The 19,717-nt window shown below is 38.6% G+C and overlaps 1 protein-coding gene across 6 annotated transcripts in view; it reads left to right on the top strand.

Annotated features, from left to right (window-relative positions):
• The window catches only part of anks1b (ankyrin repeat and sterile alpha motif domain containing 1B), a 155,665-nt gene that overhangs the window by 27,998 nt on the left and 107,950 nt on the right, over positions 1-19,717 (top strand). For 4 of the 6 annotated variants that reach the window (XM_053515971.1, XM_053515954.1, XM_053515944.1 and 1 more), the window contains exons 2-5: positions 2,784-2,864; positions 4,770-4,926; positions 15,870-16,166; positions 19,589-19,664. In XM_053515971.1, coding sequence (XP_053371946.1) covers positions 2,784-2,864; positions 4,770-4,926; positions 15,870-16,166; positions 19,589-19,664 — 611 coding nt within the window. Of the gene's footprint in view, positions 1-2,783; positions 2,865-4,769; positions 4,927-15,869; positions 16,167-18,669; positions 18,866-19,588; positions 19,665-19,717 lie in introns of those variants that run through there. The other 2 variants (XM_053515979.1, XM_053515991.1) reach the window with 2 other exon arrangements.

Here is a 19,717-nt window from a genome sequence, read left to right as displayed (position 1 = left end):
TGATTTATGGCAGCTATATTTACTCACAACTTGTTTCTCATATAAATGCAAAGGTGGATAAAGGAAGACACATTTATGCACATTTTGATTAAAAAATCTGAGAGCTTGGTCCTGAACATACAGTACAGTAGACTCCCCTCTGTCAGTCCTTCTAGGAGTACAAGACATCATGCACAAAGCAACATGGGCCATCATTACTTATAGTGTTAAATCAGAGTAAATGTGGAACCATACTCAGCATTTACATCGTTTCAGGCTTCACAGTTCAGCGACATTGCAAACTAGTGATCTTTTTTCCTTTCCTGGATGTGTCATAGTGTGTTCTTCTACTACTCTCACGGTAAATCATTTATGGAAGTTCCTGTATGACCATGGGGGCAGGGGTAGCCCTGTGGTTAATCTACTGGACGGATGATCAGGAAGTCCCCGGTTTGAGCCCAGACTCTGCCGGGCTGCCACTGCTGGACCCTTGAGCAAGGTCCTGTGTTCCCAAGTGCTCAAAAAACAATTAGGTGTCAAGCTGGCAACCTGTATGTAACTGCCACCTAATCGATGGATAATCTTCCAGGATGAGGGGTATAACCTGACCAACATGCTATGTGACACCTAGACGCACCCTGTATGACTATAATGCTCTTATAAGGTCTGTATTGAAAGTAATGCAAAAGTGGGCATGCCTTTTTTTAGATTGAGATAGGTTGTTCAAATTGCACACGGTGGTAGAGTACCTCTTCCTCTTTACTGAGGTACAACTCTGTAACGCCTCCATCAAAAGCGATGCACTGTGATTCATGCCCACTTTGAACCCAACTCTCAAATCCTCTTTGAAAATCCCCTACTAGTTCAGCCTCGTGAACATTCTGTATTGCAATGGGGGAATATAACCTGTTAAAGAGGCAGAAAGTAGTTTTAAATTCTTGGAACTATGTAGCCAAAAGGCGATGGGACTAAACCATGGTGGTGGTGGACAGTCCTGTAAATCTCATAACTTTCTTTTTACAGTATGTCTCCACTTATTCCACTAGAATAGCCTTAGCCATCTACGTAAGTGTTCTGGGGTTAAATCCCAAGTAGCTTTTAATGGAATGGTTGTGTGTCGCATAAGATGTAGAATTCCTTGCATTCCTTGGACACACCAAGTTGTGCCCTGGATCAGGGGTTAGAGACGGATTTGGGATTCCGCCTCATGTTAGAAGCTAATTAGCTTTATCGCTCATATTAGCCATAAACACAGCGGTGAGGTGAGCCATCATGAACGTCAGACTAGGGCTGAGAAATATGACAATGTTTTATTTAAAAAAATATATCATACATATATTCTAATATACAGTGGTGTCCAAAAGTATTGGGTTGGTAAAGGTTAAGTATTATAGTTCTCACGTTGTTCAGACATAGTCTGTCTAGCTACAGAGTTGTGCGTAGACTCTTAGCTAAAGCTGGCAGCGTGGGTACACCAGAAGGCTCAGTGCCGTACTTTATTTGTGCTTCCTTAGATATTATTCTCCTGATTGCTCATCCAATTCAGCTGTGCTAGTATAACCTAGGACAGTCACTTCGGGATATAAATCACCTCCACACAAACTCTGTTATTTAAATGATTATTCACCTGTAATCTAACGACAATTTTCTGATTGGATGATTAAATCCTTTTATTACATTTTTTGTAAATAGAAACTATAGCTTTGTTGTTTAATCATCTTTTAATGTTTCATTCAAGCATTTTTTATAAAAAAAATAATTCAGAAAATATAAAATAAGCGATGTGATTTGGATTTCCCATTCTTTCAGGTAGATATAATGTCATTGGTTATCTATTGACTGCAAATCCATTTTTTATTGTAACTTTATTATAAATATTGTCTATTGTACATGGAACGTGCATGAAATAGTTGTTATTGCTTAGAAAAAAATAATGTAATAAAAACTAATAATTTGGGTAAATACAGAATTTTCCATTTTTTCATACGATTATGTGCATTTTTTGACCGCCTCTCGTATAGATGTTAATATCTCGGTATCCAGCACTAAATCACAGTACAGCGATTCTACAGTGACTAAAGTAGACACTTTCCTACTACAGTCCAGTTTATAGAAATATGCAGAATTTTACAAAAGAATCCAGAGTGAGATTTAATCATTGTGACTAATGCGTCATACAAGACACTTAAGTGCTTTTTTGATTTATAATTTAATATAATTTAATATTAATGTTACATATAATTTAATCTTTTGTCATCTTTTATCATTAGCTTGTGTATCATTATTACAAGGCAAATCAGATCAAAATAATAATTATCTATCAGATGTGCTATAAACATGGATTATTGACAGTTTTATGCCCTTCTGCAAAGAGAGAGAGAGAGAGAGAGAGAGGCTGAGTTTCCTGCTTGGAAACCTTTGGTACTAGACAGCTTTTTTTTCTTCTTTTTTTTGGCAGAAAACCTTTTAATATGTATCATTGTGGCTTTACTAAAAAACGCATGACTTTGAAAAACTTCACAGAAGTATTCATTTATGTTCTGTTTGTGTGTAAGAATTACAGTACAAAGTAATATTCAGAAATCTATTGAGCATTGCTTTTTTTTTAGTTTAGTTACAATGTGGTTTTTTGGTAGCTTTATATTTTGCTATAGATGACAAATACAAAGGTTACTATGGACTGTCTTACTGTATTAACAACATGGCACTATGTGTCTTAGTACAGCCTACAATATTTAAGGTAAGAGTGATATGAGGGACAGGATGTAGTCTATACTGAATGTGCACTATTTTGTCTTGTTCAGTATGTGGCGAGGACTGAACGTCAACTGCGCAGACAGCTCAGGATACACACCTCTACACCATGCTGCACTTAATGGTCACAGGTAAGACTCTAACACTTTCGCATGTACACTTGGTCACAGGTCTGCACACACCTTCATTTCAACATACAAACTTTGGTCATATAAGCTTAAGAAATCTAATTGGGATCAATTGGGAATAACTGTAGAGTGTGATGCTCCCCAAGCAGATGTGTGTACTGTATGATGCTCAAATTTCCACTGTTTTTTGGCCAACTGGTGTGCATCTAGAGTCCTTCTAGTAAGAAGCCTACACTATAAGTATTAGAAAGCAATAATTAATTAGCGAACAACACTATTTGGATATTTATTTTCAGTTCAGGCTCTGCTCTACTTAAATAGGGAAAGATTGACAAACCAGAAACAGATCAACAAGGTGATCTTTTAACATCGGTGTTAATCCATTTTTACATAAATAACATCAATGAAAGTTTTTCAGGTTCTCTAGCTGTTATGCACATGCATGTTTTCATAACTTATCCAGCAAAATACCCTTTATTCATGCATGTGTAGGTGTAAAATGTGAAATGTGTATAGCCATGTTGTACAGGCCAGTGGAAGCTCACTGTTGAGGTCCTTACTGCTGAGAGATTGATTAACCCCCTTAAACCCACTAATTGCTCAGTCGTAAAAATGTAAAACTGAATAAGGGCACCTTTCAAATCCTGTTACTTAAAGTGCAAGCCCAAGGTCAGGACTTCGTGAGAGTCGAAAGCATAATTTTAGCTTTATTTAATCATTTACCTTCTAGTTTTTGGGTCATTATTCTATTTAAACACTCTATCCAACTTTTTGGCTGTAAGTCAAATGAAAGTTTAAAGACCTCTTTAGACTTTCCCATTGTAACTGTGGTTGTGGTTGTAATTGTTACTCAAACTAGCGATGTGTGTAACCACAAAGAAGAGCACCAGCTACAATTAACCGTAATCACTAACAGGAATTTAAAAGGTTATGGGAGTGGTGGCTCAGGTGGCTAAGGCTCTAGGTTGCTGGTTTTGAGATCTGAGGATCCCAGGTTGAGCCCAAACATGGGGGGGGTTGCCACACCCTGTACTACCCAGCCACATGCAGTGCCGGTCCCAAGCCTGGATAAAATGGGAGGGTTGCGTCAGGAAGGATCAGATGGTTCGCCTTGGGGACCACTTGACCGGAGCAGCCGAAAGAAAGTAGAACCAGCACAAATTTAAAAGGCCATGTCACAAAAGTATAATATATTACAGAACATTCCACACAAGCAAATTTCTAATATAGTTTGCTGTATGTTCCCTGGTCTGCCATAACATAAAAAAAAATGAGCCCAATATTATGTAGGACTGAGAAGACTCATAAAACCTGCATTTGTGGATGTGTTTTGATGAACGATTTTCTACCATTCCATCAAAGAAAAAGAAGAGTTACAGAAATAGTAATAAAAAAGGAACAGGAAAGAAAAAAGAACAGGATATGTAATAAGGGAGGAACTGAGGGCATTAAAACATGGTGTACATTTTTAACAAGCCAGACAGACTTTAGAAACCCTAAGTGCAAGCCAAATCATGGTGCTTCTTGGAAGACCACACATTGCAAGAGCTGAAGAAAATCAGCTGGTCCATGGCAAAGCTAGCAGGAACAGCAGGGACTGAATTGTAATTGCTGGATGACAGTCTCTAGAACAGCTAGTGAATGGAACAATTATGAATCCATTATTAGGTGAAATGCATGCTTATGTAATTGCAAGACTCAAACAAGCCCTTCTATTCTTAACCCTTCCTTTGCCAACCACAAGCCGTCTCTTATTACTTATGATGTAGTTGGAGAGCACAGAGTAAGGAATCACTGCTTCTACAGTAGGTCCTTTTAATTTATCCCTGAAGTATTTAACGGGGATTTGTGCTGATCCAGGTTTGATTTATCATTTCCTCTCTCTCTCTCTCTCTCTCTCTGTATTAGAGATGTTGTGCTGAAGCTGTTGCAGTTTGAAGCTTCCACTAATGTGCCTGACAATAAAGGATGTTTCCCTTTGCACCTGGCTGCCTGGAGGGGAGATGTAGACATCGTCCGAATCCTCATGCACCATGGCCCGTCCCACTGCAGAGTCAATGAACAGGTGTAGTCTCTCTTTCTCTCTCTCTCTCTTTCTCTCTCTCTCTCTCTCTCTCTCTCTCTATGCAGAAATTCCACCACATTGACTTACCCTTAAAGGTCCTACTTAAAAGTAAGCAAAATAAGCTGATGGAGAGTCACCATGTGTGTGTGTGTGTGTGTGTGTGTTTTTGGTTGTGTGAGAGAGAGAGAGCAAGAGAGAGAGACTGATTCTCTGTGTAGTAGACACACCATCTTTTCTGTTTTATATATGTTTAGTAAAATATGACCCGAGGCAACATTAACATCCAAACACACACAAATAATTGACAAGTCTGAGACAAAATTATATTATATTATATTATATTATATTATATTATATTATATTATATTATATTATATTATATTATATACTGTGCTCGTTTAAAGTCATCTGTGGCACGTCACCCTAAAATCAACACTGCTGCTCGCTGGCCTTTTTATAGCCCCATCATTTACAACTAGTGATGCATGTGTGCTATTATTTTTTGACAGACTGAATTTTTGGTATGCACTGATAACGAGTGCAATACTGGACGCGTCTCAGCTGGGTTTCTACCTGAGCTACTGGCAGAAGAAATCACTCGAATACACTTGTTTTGGCATCTCCAGCATTTACATCCCTTATTATAAGTACCTCAACTTTGTTTTGAGAGATTAATTTTGAAATGTTTAATAATTAATGAAATAAGCCTGTTATAATTGCTAGCTGAATCCATCAATCTAAAACCATCGACAATCTAAACCATCTCTCCTCTTCTATGAGTTGCTGTATCATCAGCCCGTTACTATCTTACTACACATTACTATGGGCCAGTTTTAGACCTGTTCAGTAGTCACACCTGTATTTTCTTAATTAAATGCTCGGGGAAAATATATACACAGCTATAGGATTAAAAGAAGTGAGTCTATTCCACTTTGCTAGATGTTCCATAATAAAGCAGTTCATTTTTCTGGGTCAGTTTGATTTTTTTACAATGTGATCTAGCTAAGATTTTATACGCTGACTGAAATCCAGTTTGTAGCAATATTCTATCAGAGCTGCTGGGATGGATCCTAGATCCTACCACTTCAAGGCCCCATGGCACCCCCCTTCAAAATACACATAGCAATATTCAAGATGGCAGGGTAGTGGGGGAGTGCTGGCTCAGCGCGGTGAGGCTCTGGGTTTGCTGGTTCAGGATGTGCCACTGTCAGCGCCAAGGTTAGAGAAATGGATGGGTTGTGGCAGGAAGGGCACCAGGGTAAAAGCTGTTTTGTGACTGCTTAAAAGTTAGTGCTCATTACTGAGTCATAAATAATTCAGTCATGTTGGTCGACTGGACTAAAGTTTGATAGGGTGAATGGGGTTTCAATAGCTAGCATATTTTTCTTCCCTAAATTGAAGTCTTCAATTTGATTCTGTAGATATGTGTAAGTTTTAGAGTTCGACTGATTTCAAACATTCATGTAATTCCTGGAGTGAAACTGCATCACAGCAACAGCAGACAAAAACAAGTGGTGTTAACAACAAGCTAGCCAGCTAGCATTTGTGTGTTCGACAGTGGTGTTTATGTCCAAAACAGTTGAAGCTAAATTTCCTATTTAATTAGATAAAATTTTATTTGTATATTGCTTTTAACAATTGTGTATAAGTCAAAATTATTAGATAGTCCCTGAATTTAAAATGAATTCTTCCCATGGAAAATAATGTAAATGCAGATTATCCGTTTCAGTCACCCACAAATATTACCAATATTACCATTATCAAAATGCTCGCTCTATCATCCGGATATTGCGAGTCTGATTCCCGGGAGATGCTGTAGCCTCTCGCAGCCAGAGGTCTTGAGAGCTCTCTCAGAGGGGCGGGATGAGAGATACTTGGTGCTCCCACATTAATCACGGCTCTACAGCCAATCAGGGGCGTCTGTGAGCTCACGCAAGCAGAAGAAGCTGAAAAAGTGGATAGCGCTGTCCTCCAAGTGTGTTACGCTGCCCCTAACAGTGCGTGAACGAACAGTGCAAAAAAATGTGGTCGACTGTCATGATGTTGTTCGGAGGAAACAGCCTGACTAAGTGGTAATAGTAGCTTAATGTGGGAGCCCCCTAGTGATGGGGAGAAATTGAATATGACTAAATTAGGGAGAAAATCTGGGAAAAATCCAAAAACTAAAAAAGACATGTAAATTAAGTAAAATATAAAATAAAAAGACATTAAACCTTACTTAACCTTAAATTATGACTTTTTTTGGCAATGGCTGCTTTAAAAATGAAACTGAAAGTGGCTCCCTTTTCTTCTTGCTACTGTCTTGCTTCTTGCACAAAATCATCAAAACCCCACAAAAACTGCATAAAATCTCTTCGTTTAACTTTCCACCAATGCAATAAATCTCTTGACTGGCTCCTAGGCGTGCGCGCAACTTATGCATACGTGCAACATAGCCGCAAGCTGCACATACGTGCAATCTACAGGGAACACGTGCAAGCCTGCGTTTATTTTGGCACGATTCGTTCGTTCGTATGACAAAATTGCTTTGCATGCTGAGGCAAATTTATTGTAAAATTTCAGTTCTTAAAGTGAGAATTCACTTCAGAAGTTTGTATGCTGAGGTACGAAAATGTTGGGGTATATTTAATTATTAAACCATTTAGTGCTATAAACCCAGAAAAAAAAAGTTGAGATGAGGACTTTACCAAATTTACAGTGTCAGTCAATCTCTAAACAGGCAAGGAACTGATAGGTAAGATTAGAAGGGGCATTTTAGGTGGCTTTTACCAGATTTAAGCGAGAATTACAAATGCACTGCCCAAGCGAGGTTATAGTAGAGCTACTACATGCATAAAAGCAGTTAAATCCTTTTTAATGCATGGCGGCTGCCTCTGTCTCAGGATTAATTCTGCATTGTTTATGTCATGGAGGTGGAGTTCCCTCAATGCAAACGTTGTAGATGTCATGATGAACACTTCTTCCTCTGTTAGTGCTTGTGCGTATTTACAGTATCAGCTGTTGGACAGGATCTGTTTCAGAAATATTCATAATGCATAAAATTTTTGTGTTTTTCTCCATCTTAATTTCAATGGTAAAAAGCCATATTACTGCATAATGTCAATTCCTAACAAAAGATCCTTTTTTGTTGTTTTTTAAAAAAAATAAAAATAGCAAATAGCAAAACAGTACTTTGATCACCATATCCCCAAATCTAAGGGACTGAGGTTATGGTTTATGTGGTAGACATCAGAAAATCCAATATCTCACATTCTCACAAGTTAATAAAATAACGGAAATGTCTGCAGATCACATAAACGACCTCCGAGCTCTAAGTGTAATATGATTATTGCAGTAGATAAAACTTAATAGGAAGGCCACATACCCCTTCGTCTTGCTCATACCTCTCATAGTTATAAAAGTGGCATTTTAAAACTTCCTGTTCATGGTGAAAACATTCTCAGTGCTCATTCGTTAGATCCCTAGCTAACAAGGTAAAAATGTGTGTTCTGGGAAATTTGCTATTAAGACATGAAGGTCAGCTGTTCTGGAATAGTTCTTGCAAGAACAGTATTGTCACAGTCATGTTCAAATGTTAGTAGCCCCAAAATAATATTCACCTGTCATAAAAGTATTTTTTTCCCATAGTGCTATTATTTATTCAACAATAATAAATCCAAAAAGAAAAAATAAACACGATGGCAATACTTAAGTAGTCCCTTGAGTCAATGTCCTATACACTACATAAACTCTTTGAAGTTATACCATGCATGCACTGACCAGTTTATCAGATAGGAACTACCCTGCAAACTTTCACTGCAGAATGAGTTTGCACCCTGGCCAGTCACGCCCTAAGGTTAGGCTGTAAAAACAAGACCCCTGACTTGGATGACGTGAAAAGGACTATTAATAGACGGAGAGTTGATCCTTCCCATACAGAAATGTAATTTTTGCTTGTGCAGAATAACAGAACACAGTTATGAGAGTCAAAACCACCTTTTATTCTCTATATAATCCCCTGCTACACTAATGCACTTATTCCAGTGTTTCATTAGTGGTTGGATACCATTAAAGTGGAACGTTGTCTCAGTACCGGAGCCATGATGAGACTGCTTGCTTCAAATCTGAAACACTGTCCTCCCAATAACTCCTTTAATAGCTCGAACATGTGGAAAAGGCTTGGAGAGAGGTCAGGACTGTATGGGAGATGTGGCAACAACTCCTAGCTGACTTCCTGTAATGTGTAAAGTAGTTTTGGTAAATGATTGTGTGTACAATTTCCACTGACAGATGCGTCTCTTCTGCAAGTTGGTGACAAGTAAAGTTCTCAAATATTCCCAAACAAATCTGTCAATTTTAAAGGATAAGGTATTCTATGGCGTTCCATTGTTCACGGGAAAGATTGCAAAGTCATCATACAAGCCCCGCCCTCGATAACTCCTCCCTCTGTTATTCCTGCTGTTATACCCCTATCTCACCTATGCGGTTTGACTATGTGAGGACCGACGCACGGAAAGATGGAAATCTAATCACAGTACCAAAACTTGCGGTTAATCATGATGAACCGTACTTACAGCCACCGTGCGAACCGTGTAGTTGAGATGGGGGTATTAGCAGTTAACAGATTATGGGCCAAACTTCGCTGAGTGATGACGGTAGAATAATTATAAAGGTCTGGACTTAAACAACATGCATGAGGAATCACAAAGTAGTTTCCATTTCCTGCAATGGAAAAGTACTCTTACTAGTTACTTTTATCAGAAAGTAACGCTGTAATGTAACTGATTACTTTTTGAAGACAGTAATTTTGTAATGTAATTAGTTACTTTGAAAAGTAACGTCTCCCAACACTGCTGATCACACTATTCTGACCAGCTTTGACCAGACTTGCAACAATTCACTGATTTTAATCCCAACCTTTATCAAAATGAACAATGAAAATTATTTTTATTTTGTTTTCAGACTTTTAACTACTGTATTTGTTAGATAATAGAAAAAGAAAGGAATACTGAGATTTAATTTTAGACAAGCAGTATGAAGTATTTCTGCTACTGATGCATTTTTTAATTGTTTGAAATGCTGCCCCCTACCTGCACAAGAGGTAAGAGCAGCAGCTGTCTTTTTTTGTCTTGATATTTAGTGCACATCAATGCTCTTAGACCATAATCATCATGTGTTGTTACACTTGAATTTTTTGGGGGAACCCAACCTTCAGGACTTATAGTACCAGCCAAAAAAAGTGTGAACGCAAGCTTGGATTTATTTTTCTTCAATTTAAAACAATACTGAATTTGTATACTATGAAATAACACACATCTAATTAAGTAACTAAGTAATGATGACAACAACAACAACAACAACAACAATGACAGTCAGGCTGTACAGAGCATAAGTAACAGACACATCTCAATATCAACTGTTCAGAGGAGATTGTTGCATATTTTGGATGCCTTCAGTATTATTTTACAATGTAGATAGAAATAAAAATTAGGAATGACCATGCAATTAGAAGGTGTGTCCACTTTTTGACTGGTAGTGTACACGAGGTGGCCAGGAAAATCTCTTCACATGGCCAAAATCTCTTTAACCATGAGTAGACATACTGTAAGTGGAATATACTCAAATCTCATTTGTTAGGGGAATAAAGGTTCGCTTTGGTAATCAGCAGCAACTAGCGAGGATTGAGCAGATTGGGACTTTTATATAGAAGCCAGTGATTACTGTTTAGGCAGTGATTTACTGTTAAGGTAGACTGAACCACGCTCAAGTTCAGTTGTGGAGGAAGCTCATCTCCTCACACTTGATTCTGAACAGATCAAGGTTTACAAATCAAGAGAGTCAGGTGTCAACAACAAGAACTAAAAGAAGGGAAGGCAAGATGACAGAAAATGTACTCACATGATGCTTTTACAGTTAGTGTAATAAACAGGGTGAAAGTAGTTTAAAATTCTTACCAGTTCTTTGTAGCCAAAGTTGAGGAAAATAAACCATGGAGGTGGTGAACAGCCTGTAAATCTAAATATAAAGTTTCTCTTTAGATTTCCATTATTCTTAGTATTGCCCACTAGTTTTATTTTCTTTTTGGCTTCATTTTTGTTAAATAAATAAGGGCATGGTGAGAAAAGTTCTGTTCTAGCTGCCTGGTAGACATGGGACATGGGTGCGCAAGCGTCACAAGAACTTGGTTTGTTGTATTTCTAGGTGCCAGTATGGATATGTTAATCCACTGTATTAGCTTACTTGTAAGCATGAGCCTGAGGTTTTATCTGGAGGGCATTCTAGTGGTACATGTTCTTCGGCTCTGTTTGAAATCTGTTTTAATTTAGCTTTTTAAGGCTTATGGTGATTGGTGAGGATCAGGGATAAACATCCTACTTCCTCAATCTAGTACCTCTATTCCTCTAATTTGTTAATTGCAAACAACTACATCCTAATTTAAATTAGCTGGGTTCAACTTCTTGGAATAGAAAACTCATGTGTAAAATATAGAGGGGTTACCATGGTGTTGCACTCCTTGCTTCTATGCAAGCTTTTGGAAGCACTGACTTATACCACAAATGGCAGTCTGGATAGCAAAGAAGGTGCATTTGTGAGTCAGTCTTTTAATTTGTAAAAGGCATGAAATGCTTTCTCTGTCCCCTGGAGATACTTAGTTTTACCTTTGAGAAGTGATATTTAAATTTTCTCATTCTCGGAAGAACATATTAATAATAAACGCTATTATAAATTGACTGACAAACTCTCATACACACTTATTTATGAGGATCTACAGTATAATGGCAGATCTGCGATGAATTGGCACCTTCCCCAGGGTGTAGCCTGTCTCTTGCCCCAAGTCTCCTGTAATAGGCCTACAGTCCCCCTGCCACCCTGTACATATGATAAGAGGTATAGAAGATGACGATGATATTACAGGCATTCTCAAAATAGTCTCAGTTTGTCATGTGATGAAATCCACAAGATGTTAAAAGCATTTCTTTGAGATTCTGGTTCATGTCAGCATGATTGCATCATGAAATTTCGGCAGATATTTTAGGTTTGCTTTGATGCTGTGAGTCTATCATTTATCCGCACTCTTATGGTGTTTTGTTTGTCTTGGATCTGGTGCCTGGTAAGGCCACTGAAGAACACTGAATGCATTGAAAACTATTTTTCTTTTGTGACATTGTTCATTTCAGTCCTATGTACTCTTTAGTGACTGTAGTCACAAGCCGTCACAGAAAAGCTGCTCACGCTGGCTCAGCCCAATGCAATGTCTATCATGATCATGTGGAACCAGCCCGACCAGCCTGTTGACACTAGGTAGGTATGGTCCATGAATTCATGATGTTGGTGTCAAATTCCGACTCTACCATGTGAGTGCCTAAGCAGAAATGCAGATGTATTGAATCGGGCTATGTTTTTTTTTTTTTTTTTCAGTTTTTAAATGTCTAGTGTTAGTGAGCTAGAGCTAATTGCAGAATAAGTGCATGGCTGACGGATACAGTAGCCCATCGGCCATGAGGTTCAACATGTGATTTCTGTGGCTCTTTACTTTTCTGGCTTGAAGTGTGTTTGTGTAATGTAGTATGATTTACAGGTGAAGGGCATTGTAGTGGATCAATTATATCACTGATAGAGGATTATTAATGAAATATGATACCAAATGTGATGTCCGTAGTTCTACATTGTCTAGCCAATGAAGTGATGAGCGGTTATGGTGGTCTTGTCGGCTAATAATAGGTTGTGTTAAGATGTTCATGCTTGATAATGGTTAAAAGGTTCTTCAGGCTTCTCAGAGGAGAATTTCTTATAGTCACTAGAGACTGCAACTAAAGCCTCTCCAGCCCTGCATGAGGCCTTCATCAAGGATATTGCTCTGCCCCCTGGCCTCTCTGAGAACACTGTACAGCATAGCTCCATTAAAGAGTTTGCTCCAAGTATCAAAACACAGAGAAGGAAAACCACATTCCAAAGGGCAAAATTCAAAGAGTAAAATCTAAATCAATATCTAGAAACATGTCTAAGCCAACACAAAAATTACGTTTAGAATGTCTGCGTTGAGAATGTCTGCAAGTCTTTGCTGTTTGACATTATGCTGAATTAACAGGGAGTCATGTTCTGTAATACTGTTCACAACTGAACCACAGCTGCAAAGGACAACAAAGGACAACATGTGACACAAGACTTAGATTATTTATTTAATACCAATTTTCTTACTACTATTTTTCGCAGTCCAGTGGACACCCCCATTAGAGGAGTTCCTCCCGAATTTTATTTTCTTCATTCCAGATTTGTTGTAGTTTCCAGTTATGATTTAGATGTGTAATGAGACAGATGCTTCAGCTGTGCTTGCAGGACATTACCTGAGATTCACAGAAAATAATTTTATGCCATTTTACTTGCAACACTTACAGTACAGTATGTAAAACCATGCTGGGAAGACTGTTGTAAATAATCATTTAACGAAATGTCTGGCGCTGGCACAGCATGTGCAGGTTTTATGTGTAGGATGAGAAGGATTTCTTTTATTCGTGTGTAACCTAATTATAGATTCACTGTGTGTAATGTGTGTGTGTGTTATATGTTTTCCTTAAATGTCTATGTGTGCATGGATTGCTTTGTCTTCCCATGGGTAGGGGACTCAATTCAGGAATGTTTTGCTTTTCAGCTGAGAGAGAAGTAAAGGCCCCCTTCAGCCCCTAGACCCCCACGTCCCACCAGAGAACCCTCTCTGAGCTCTTTCTCACCCCCACACATTCTCTCTGTACTGGTGGTTCTCTCTCTGAGTGGGTCAAAGTCCTCTCTCTCTCTCTCTCTCTCTCTCTCTCTCTCTCTCTCTCTCTCTCTCTCCCTCTCTCTCTGTGCTTGTCTGTGTGTGTCTGGTCCTGTATAAGTAAAACCATGTGTTTCTTAGTTTGACTGCGTCCAGTTCCCTGGATAAACATTTGTTGTTTGGTCAGGCCACTACATTCTCATCTGGTCAGTTTCCTAATCACTCCCACCAGGCGACATCACATTCCCTGTCTGCATGTGTCAGAGTCCTTTAATCTACCTGCATTTTTGCTTTGGCAACAATGTGATTTATAACGCTATGGACAACAAAGTACTATCGGACTGGACTGAACCGAACTGAGAATGTGTGTGACTGTCTTGTTGAAATATGTGTCTGATCTCATTATGAAATGTGCTTTTTAACAAAAATGTGTATTTTATTTAAGTAAATCTCAAGAGGTTTAATGTTGGTTTTTTGTTGGTTAGGGCTGTTAGGGCTGTGGGTCACTGAATTAATACTTATATATAAAATAATAATATATTAATATAAAAGTAGAGTGATTTTAATTTTGCCAATATGAATCGTCATTGCACACATATAACATTTGTCTTATTTGTCTTTAACAGCTACATTGATATTAATCAACAGGAAATTCATGGCAGGAAATAGAACCCCCCCCCCCCCCTCCCCCCAACTCAAACTCACTCTCTCTCTCTCTGTCTTTATGTTGCACACACACACACACACACACACACACACACACACACAAACACAATTTCAGCAATTAAATCTAGTCCAGTCTCATCTAATCTTACAATCTTATACTACTTGTCACCCATGCAAATGATCTACTGTTTATAATATCTTTGAACAAAGATGTCAAAACTAATAATAAAATCAACAGACATTAAGGTTAACAAATAGGACGTCCTGTTGGAGTTTGTGTTTTAGGGTTTAAGCATTTGGTTTTGTGATTAGTATACTTCTGGCTAGATGATTTAATTAGCTGAGGTTTATGAGAAATTAACCTTTAGTCTTGTATAATGTATGCACTGGAGTTTTCAGGAGAGAGAGAGAGAGAGAGAGAGAGAGAGACGGGGGGATTTTGTATGCATGCTTGTGTGCATTTGTGTGAGAGAATTTCTCTTTACCAGTCGCTTATCATTACTTTAAATCTTTGTAATGCTAATTGTAGAAACCTTCAAGAAAACCTAAATAGATCAACCACCAGCTTGGTTATTAACTGCACTTTCGGGTATTACCACACAGCTAAAACACACTGTTATGTTGTAGTATTTAACATAAATAATCTTAAACAACACACATGCACTCTCTATCAATGTCTGTTAAGGGACTATTTTAATAGAACTATACAAGTGGCTTATGACATCACATAGGTTTTTAAACCTTAAAGGTCCCATACTTTACTATTTCTTTAACAAATTATCCCAGGTCTTTCTCAGATCTCCACCAAATTGTGTGTTAATGTCCAGGTTAAAATACCCCTTGGATAATTCATTTTTCACTCCTCCTATAAATGTGCCTTCCTTTCCTTTTCTTTACATTAGATGGGGATCTAATTGACCTGTGTGAGAACAGAAGAGAACAGAGACAAGACAAGGATTATTTTTTATCATGTTTTTTTTTTTGTATACTGGGCACACTGGAGACCAATCTGAACGTGTAAAAATAACTAGAAAGTGACCAACACACATGGAAAGAACTTCTGTCATATCACAGAACCAAGTTAACAATAGATGCAGCTGGAATTTGATGGACTGCAGATGGACAATAAACAAATATGGCCTTTGCATACAGTATATGGCTAATATCAAGCATTACTTATACTGATCACTGGTTTATTCGGACATACTACTGTATGAAACAGCTTAGATCATATTGTATCCATCACACAGAAAAGCACCATGTGGAAAGATGAAACCGTGATTAGATATGAATTTTGGCATGAAACTGAGCCACAGTTGGTAGCGGATCATAGTCATCATTTTACAAATACATTATGTTTAGGATGTGTGACTCTTCTGAGGGACCATCTGGCCACGTAATGATGACTGATTTCCTGTTCATTAGATTAGATTAGCTGTGAAAGTCAGAGCTGTTGAAGTACTCCTGTTTGTCTTTTAAAGTGACCTGGACAAACATAATTCTGCATTTTGTTAGTAATAAATGTGTGTTCTCCGTCCTGCAGAACCACGAGAAGGAGACGGCGTTGCATTGTGCAGCTCAGTACGGCCACTCGGAGGTCGTGTGTGTGCTGCTTCAGGAGCTGACCGACCCGAGCATGAGAAACCGGCGTGGCGAGACACCGCTGGACCTGGCAGCACTCTACGGACGGCTGCAGGTGGTGCGTCTGCTGCTCAACGCTCACCCCAACCTTATGAGCCTCAACACACACCAACACACGCCTCTGCACCTCGCAGCCCGCAACGGACATCACTCCACCGTGCAGGTGCTGCTGGAGGCCGGCATGGACGTCAACACAGAGGTATGTGAAGATCTCTCGCAGGCTGAAAAGGAGTAGATTTTATTTATTTTCATGGCTCCCGGCTTAGATTTGTGTAAGTGGTTGCCAGATCCTCTCATTACAATTTTTAATCAATCTCAAAAGTGAGCCATCTGTCGGCCAGGGCGGGTGAAAAGTAACATGCGCTTCTTTTAAAACACATAAATGCAGCCAACTGCTGTATCACAGAGCAGCCTAATACAATTGGAGAAGAAAGCTATCTTCTCTTTTTTGCATATACAGTATAAGCTCAATTAGCAACATGATTGGCTAGGGTCACTGTGATTGACAGGACAGAAACATATAGCGTCCCTTCTGCCTAATAAACATTCTTGCCCTCTAGAACACCCAGAGAACATCTCTGTGAAACCTTTTCTGTTGTGACACCCCAGTAACTGGATGTGACTCCACTGGTTTTGACTCTGCTCTGACAACACTCTGGTATGTGCTTGAGGGAATATATATTTGCAAATAAAAAGAGTTTGCCAAAGAGAAAGATAGAGAGACAGAGTAAGAAGGAGAGAGAGAGAGAGAGAGCGAGAGATAGGACAATGCTATGGAAGTGAAAAGAAGTAAGATTTTTGCCTTGGGATGGATGAATAATTGATCTGCGTCTGAAAAAGAACAGTCTGTTCCTCTGGCAGGGCCTCAGGCCAACACACGTGTGGGATTATTTGTGTGTTTTTACTACTCGCGCTATTTATCACTCACTCCTTACAGTATATTCATCAGCAATCTGTTTCACTTAAGTGTGTACAGGTGTGTGTTCTGTAATCTAAAGTGCTGTCTCATTATTGTTGAGTCAAAAGTTTGCACACAGGTTTGGATTTATTTATTATTATTATTATTATTTATTTATTTTTATAATATTTATTATTATTTATTTATTTATCTTACATTTTAGAACAATGCTTCCCCCCAAACATTAATTGTTTAAAGGAGATTATGCATAATTTTCATGCCTCCAGCGTTGTCTTAAGGGTGTGTCCAAACTTTTGTCTGGTAGTGTGTGTGATAGCAGCTGTATAAACTCAGTGGAGAGGAGGAGAGACCGGGTTGAAACTCTCTTCATTTTATTTCTCTCTTCTGCCCTTTCCTTTCCTCTGACAGAAATGACATGGCTTGGATAAACAGGATGAGCATGTGATACTGTTCTGATACTATATTTTAGCTTGTTTAACTGGTCTCACACTTATAACAAATTTATTATCTTAATATCAGAGTCGAGTCAGTGTCCGTAGCTTTTATTATGATTTAGTATGAATTTAACACCATGTCCTTTGTTTGTTCAAATTTCCAATAAGACAATCCTATTACAATTTCTGATGTATTTGTGTGCAAATTTGCCATCAGGAAATAATTGCACCCTTTCTGGTTGTAATTATGGATGGTGTGTTTGCTCTCCGTTTACTCACATTATATAGCTGACAGATGAGTGTATAGCTTGCTGGCTGGATTTAAACTCAAGAGTCAGGCAGTACTCCAAAGCACAAAAAAATTCACACGGAGGAAAAAATTAATGAGACTAACCGAGTAAGTGCGAAGCAGTCTATGGTGAATTATGCACTGCATTATGAATGAGCTGACATAACAATACAACATAACACATCATACAGTGATGTCCAGGCACGATCTGCCATGGCAAAGCTGTACCAAGAATCAGGCGGAATTCCAACCTATCCATTGGCGTATTTGCAGATAGATGACTGACTTGTAGGTGAAACACCTAAAGTCTCTTTTCTGAAGTAAAAGCCCATAGCTATCGTAGGTGATATTAAGGGGAAGCTATTATGCAGAATTCATCCTTTTTGACATTCCTATTGGTTTCCAGTGTGAACATATCCTTCAGTATTTTATTTTTCCATTTTTGTTTATAAATATTGTTCAATTTTATCATCCATTATGACATCAATAAAAAAGATGCAGGGATGAAGTGGTTGCGTAGACTCTCCTCTGACTCAATTCCTTGTTTACTGCTTTTTGATAGACCAGAAAAATGGACTTCTGTAAAAGGCTTTAGAATTGAGCATGGGTTTAAGGAGCTCATTTTCGCTTTAAGCCACTGACACTAAAAAATGTTTGAACCAGGGATGAAAAGGTTAAGGAATTTCACCAGGGATGCCAGAATGAATGATCTAAGTGATATTTCAGCTGGAACTTTAATAGATACATTTTGGAGTCCTCTTAGAGTTATGATCACTTGTAAAAAGGAGTACAATATGGCACCTTTAAACTAACTCATGTATTTGATCTTTATAGCTTTATAAATAAAGAGGGCAATAGAGAGCCAGCAGTAGAGGAATACTTAAATTTCAGGAAGTTAAGTAAGAGTGAAAAAGAGTTTTCTATTTTTTTTTCCACTGCTGATATTATTAACTAGTCATCATGGGAAACAGGACAGGAAGTGTTACTCGCTGAGGGAGGGTTGTACTTCCTGGCTTGCTGTGGGACATCCACAGAGCTCATCTACCACTTTACAGAATACACTGCTCCTCAAAATCACGTACGGTCTCTGAACATCATCTGTGGACCAGCTGGAGGGAAGAAGACTCGATACGACTGTAGGATTATTTCTGTGAAACCAGTGAGTGTGTTTGTGAGATTGACTTGGATTTGAGGCTCTGAAATGAAACTCTCAGACCTGAGACATTAAACATGAGTGAAACTACACTTTTAGAGATGTAAGTAAAGATAAAAGTGTCTGTATTCATTTTCATTTCTTTTTTGTGTGGGCAGGTAGTGATGAGTTGCTTAGGATTTGTACGTGTTCTGGATGGCGTGTAGTCAGGTCAGGGCCGTCCAACAGTACTTTCGAAATGAGATGATTTAAGTGAATTAATAGCAATAATAAAGGTCAATAGAAAGGAGATAAGACTCTTGGACAGAAAGGAATAGTCCAGTATAAATATTCTGCCTCTGCCTCCAGAGCCACTCTCCTTGTCTCTGTGACCGATGCATGTTGGTTTGGCTGGATGTACTGTGTAGTGAGTGATTCTGTACTCCTGTGGGCAGAACCCTAGGAGCCTTTACACGCTCCTGTTCCTGTTTTCATCTTTCATTCATCTTCTCAACTGCTCTTCAGTATTTTCTCTTAATATCTAATACAGCTAATACTTTACTCCATGTACTCTCCATGTTCGCTGCCATTCCTCACTTTTTATAACCTTGTAGATGAGGATTTATGAAGGCATAATTGTGTAATGCATGATGAATCTCCAGACATGGAGTTTAATTTCCTTTGTAAATTGTCCTAGAGGATAGCACGATTATGTAGATTTAGATGAGTTAGTACACGTTTATATATTATGTCTCTCATTTCGGTGTGTCTGCTTCAGTTATCGACACTTGGGTCTCTCTCTCTCTCCCTCTCTCTCTCTCTCTCTCTCTCTATCTGTGCCGGGCAGACGGAGAAGGGCAGCGCACTACATGAGGCCGCTCTTTATGGAAAGATGGATGTAGTTCGGCTCCTGCTTGACTCAGGTATGTTTTCCTTTTCTCATTTCAACGGACTAAACTTTTTTGTTCTAAACCCA

Source organism: Clarias gariepinus, chromosome 2 (genome assembly GCF_024256425.1).
Source record: "Clarias gariepinus isolate MV-2021 ecotype Netherlands chromosome 2, CGAR_prim_01v2, whole genome shotgun sequence".
Classification (NCBI taxonomy): domain Eukaryota; kingdom Metazoa; phylum Chordata; class Actinopteri; order Siluriformes; family Clariidae; genus Clarias; species Clarias gariepinus.
This window is presented reverse-complemented; position numbering and strand designations above follow the sequence as displayed.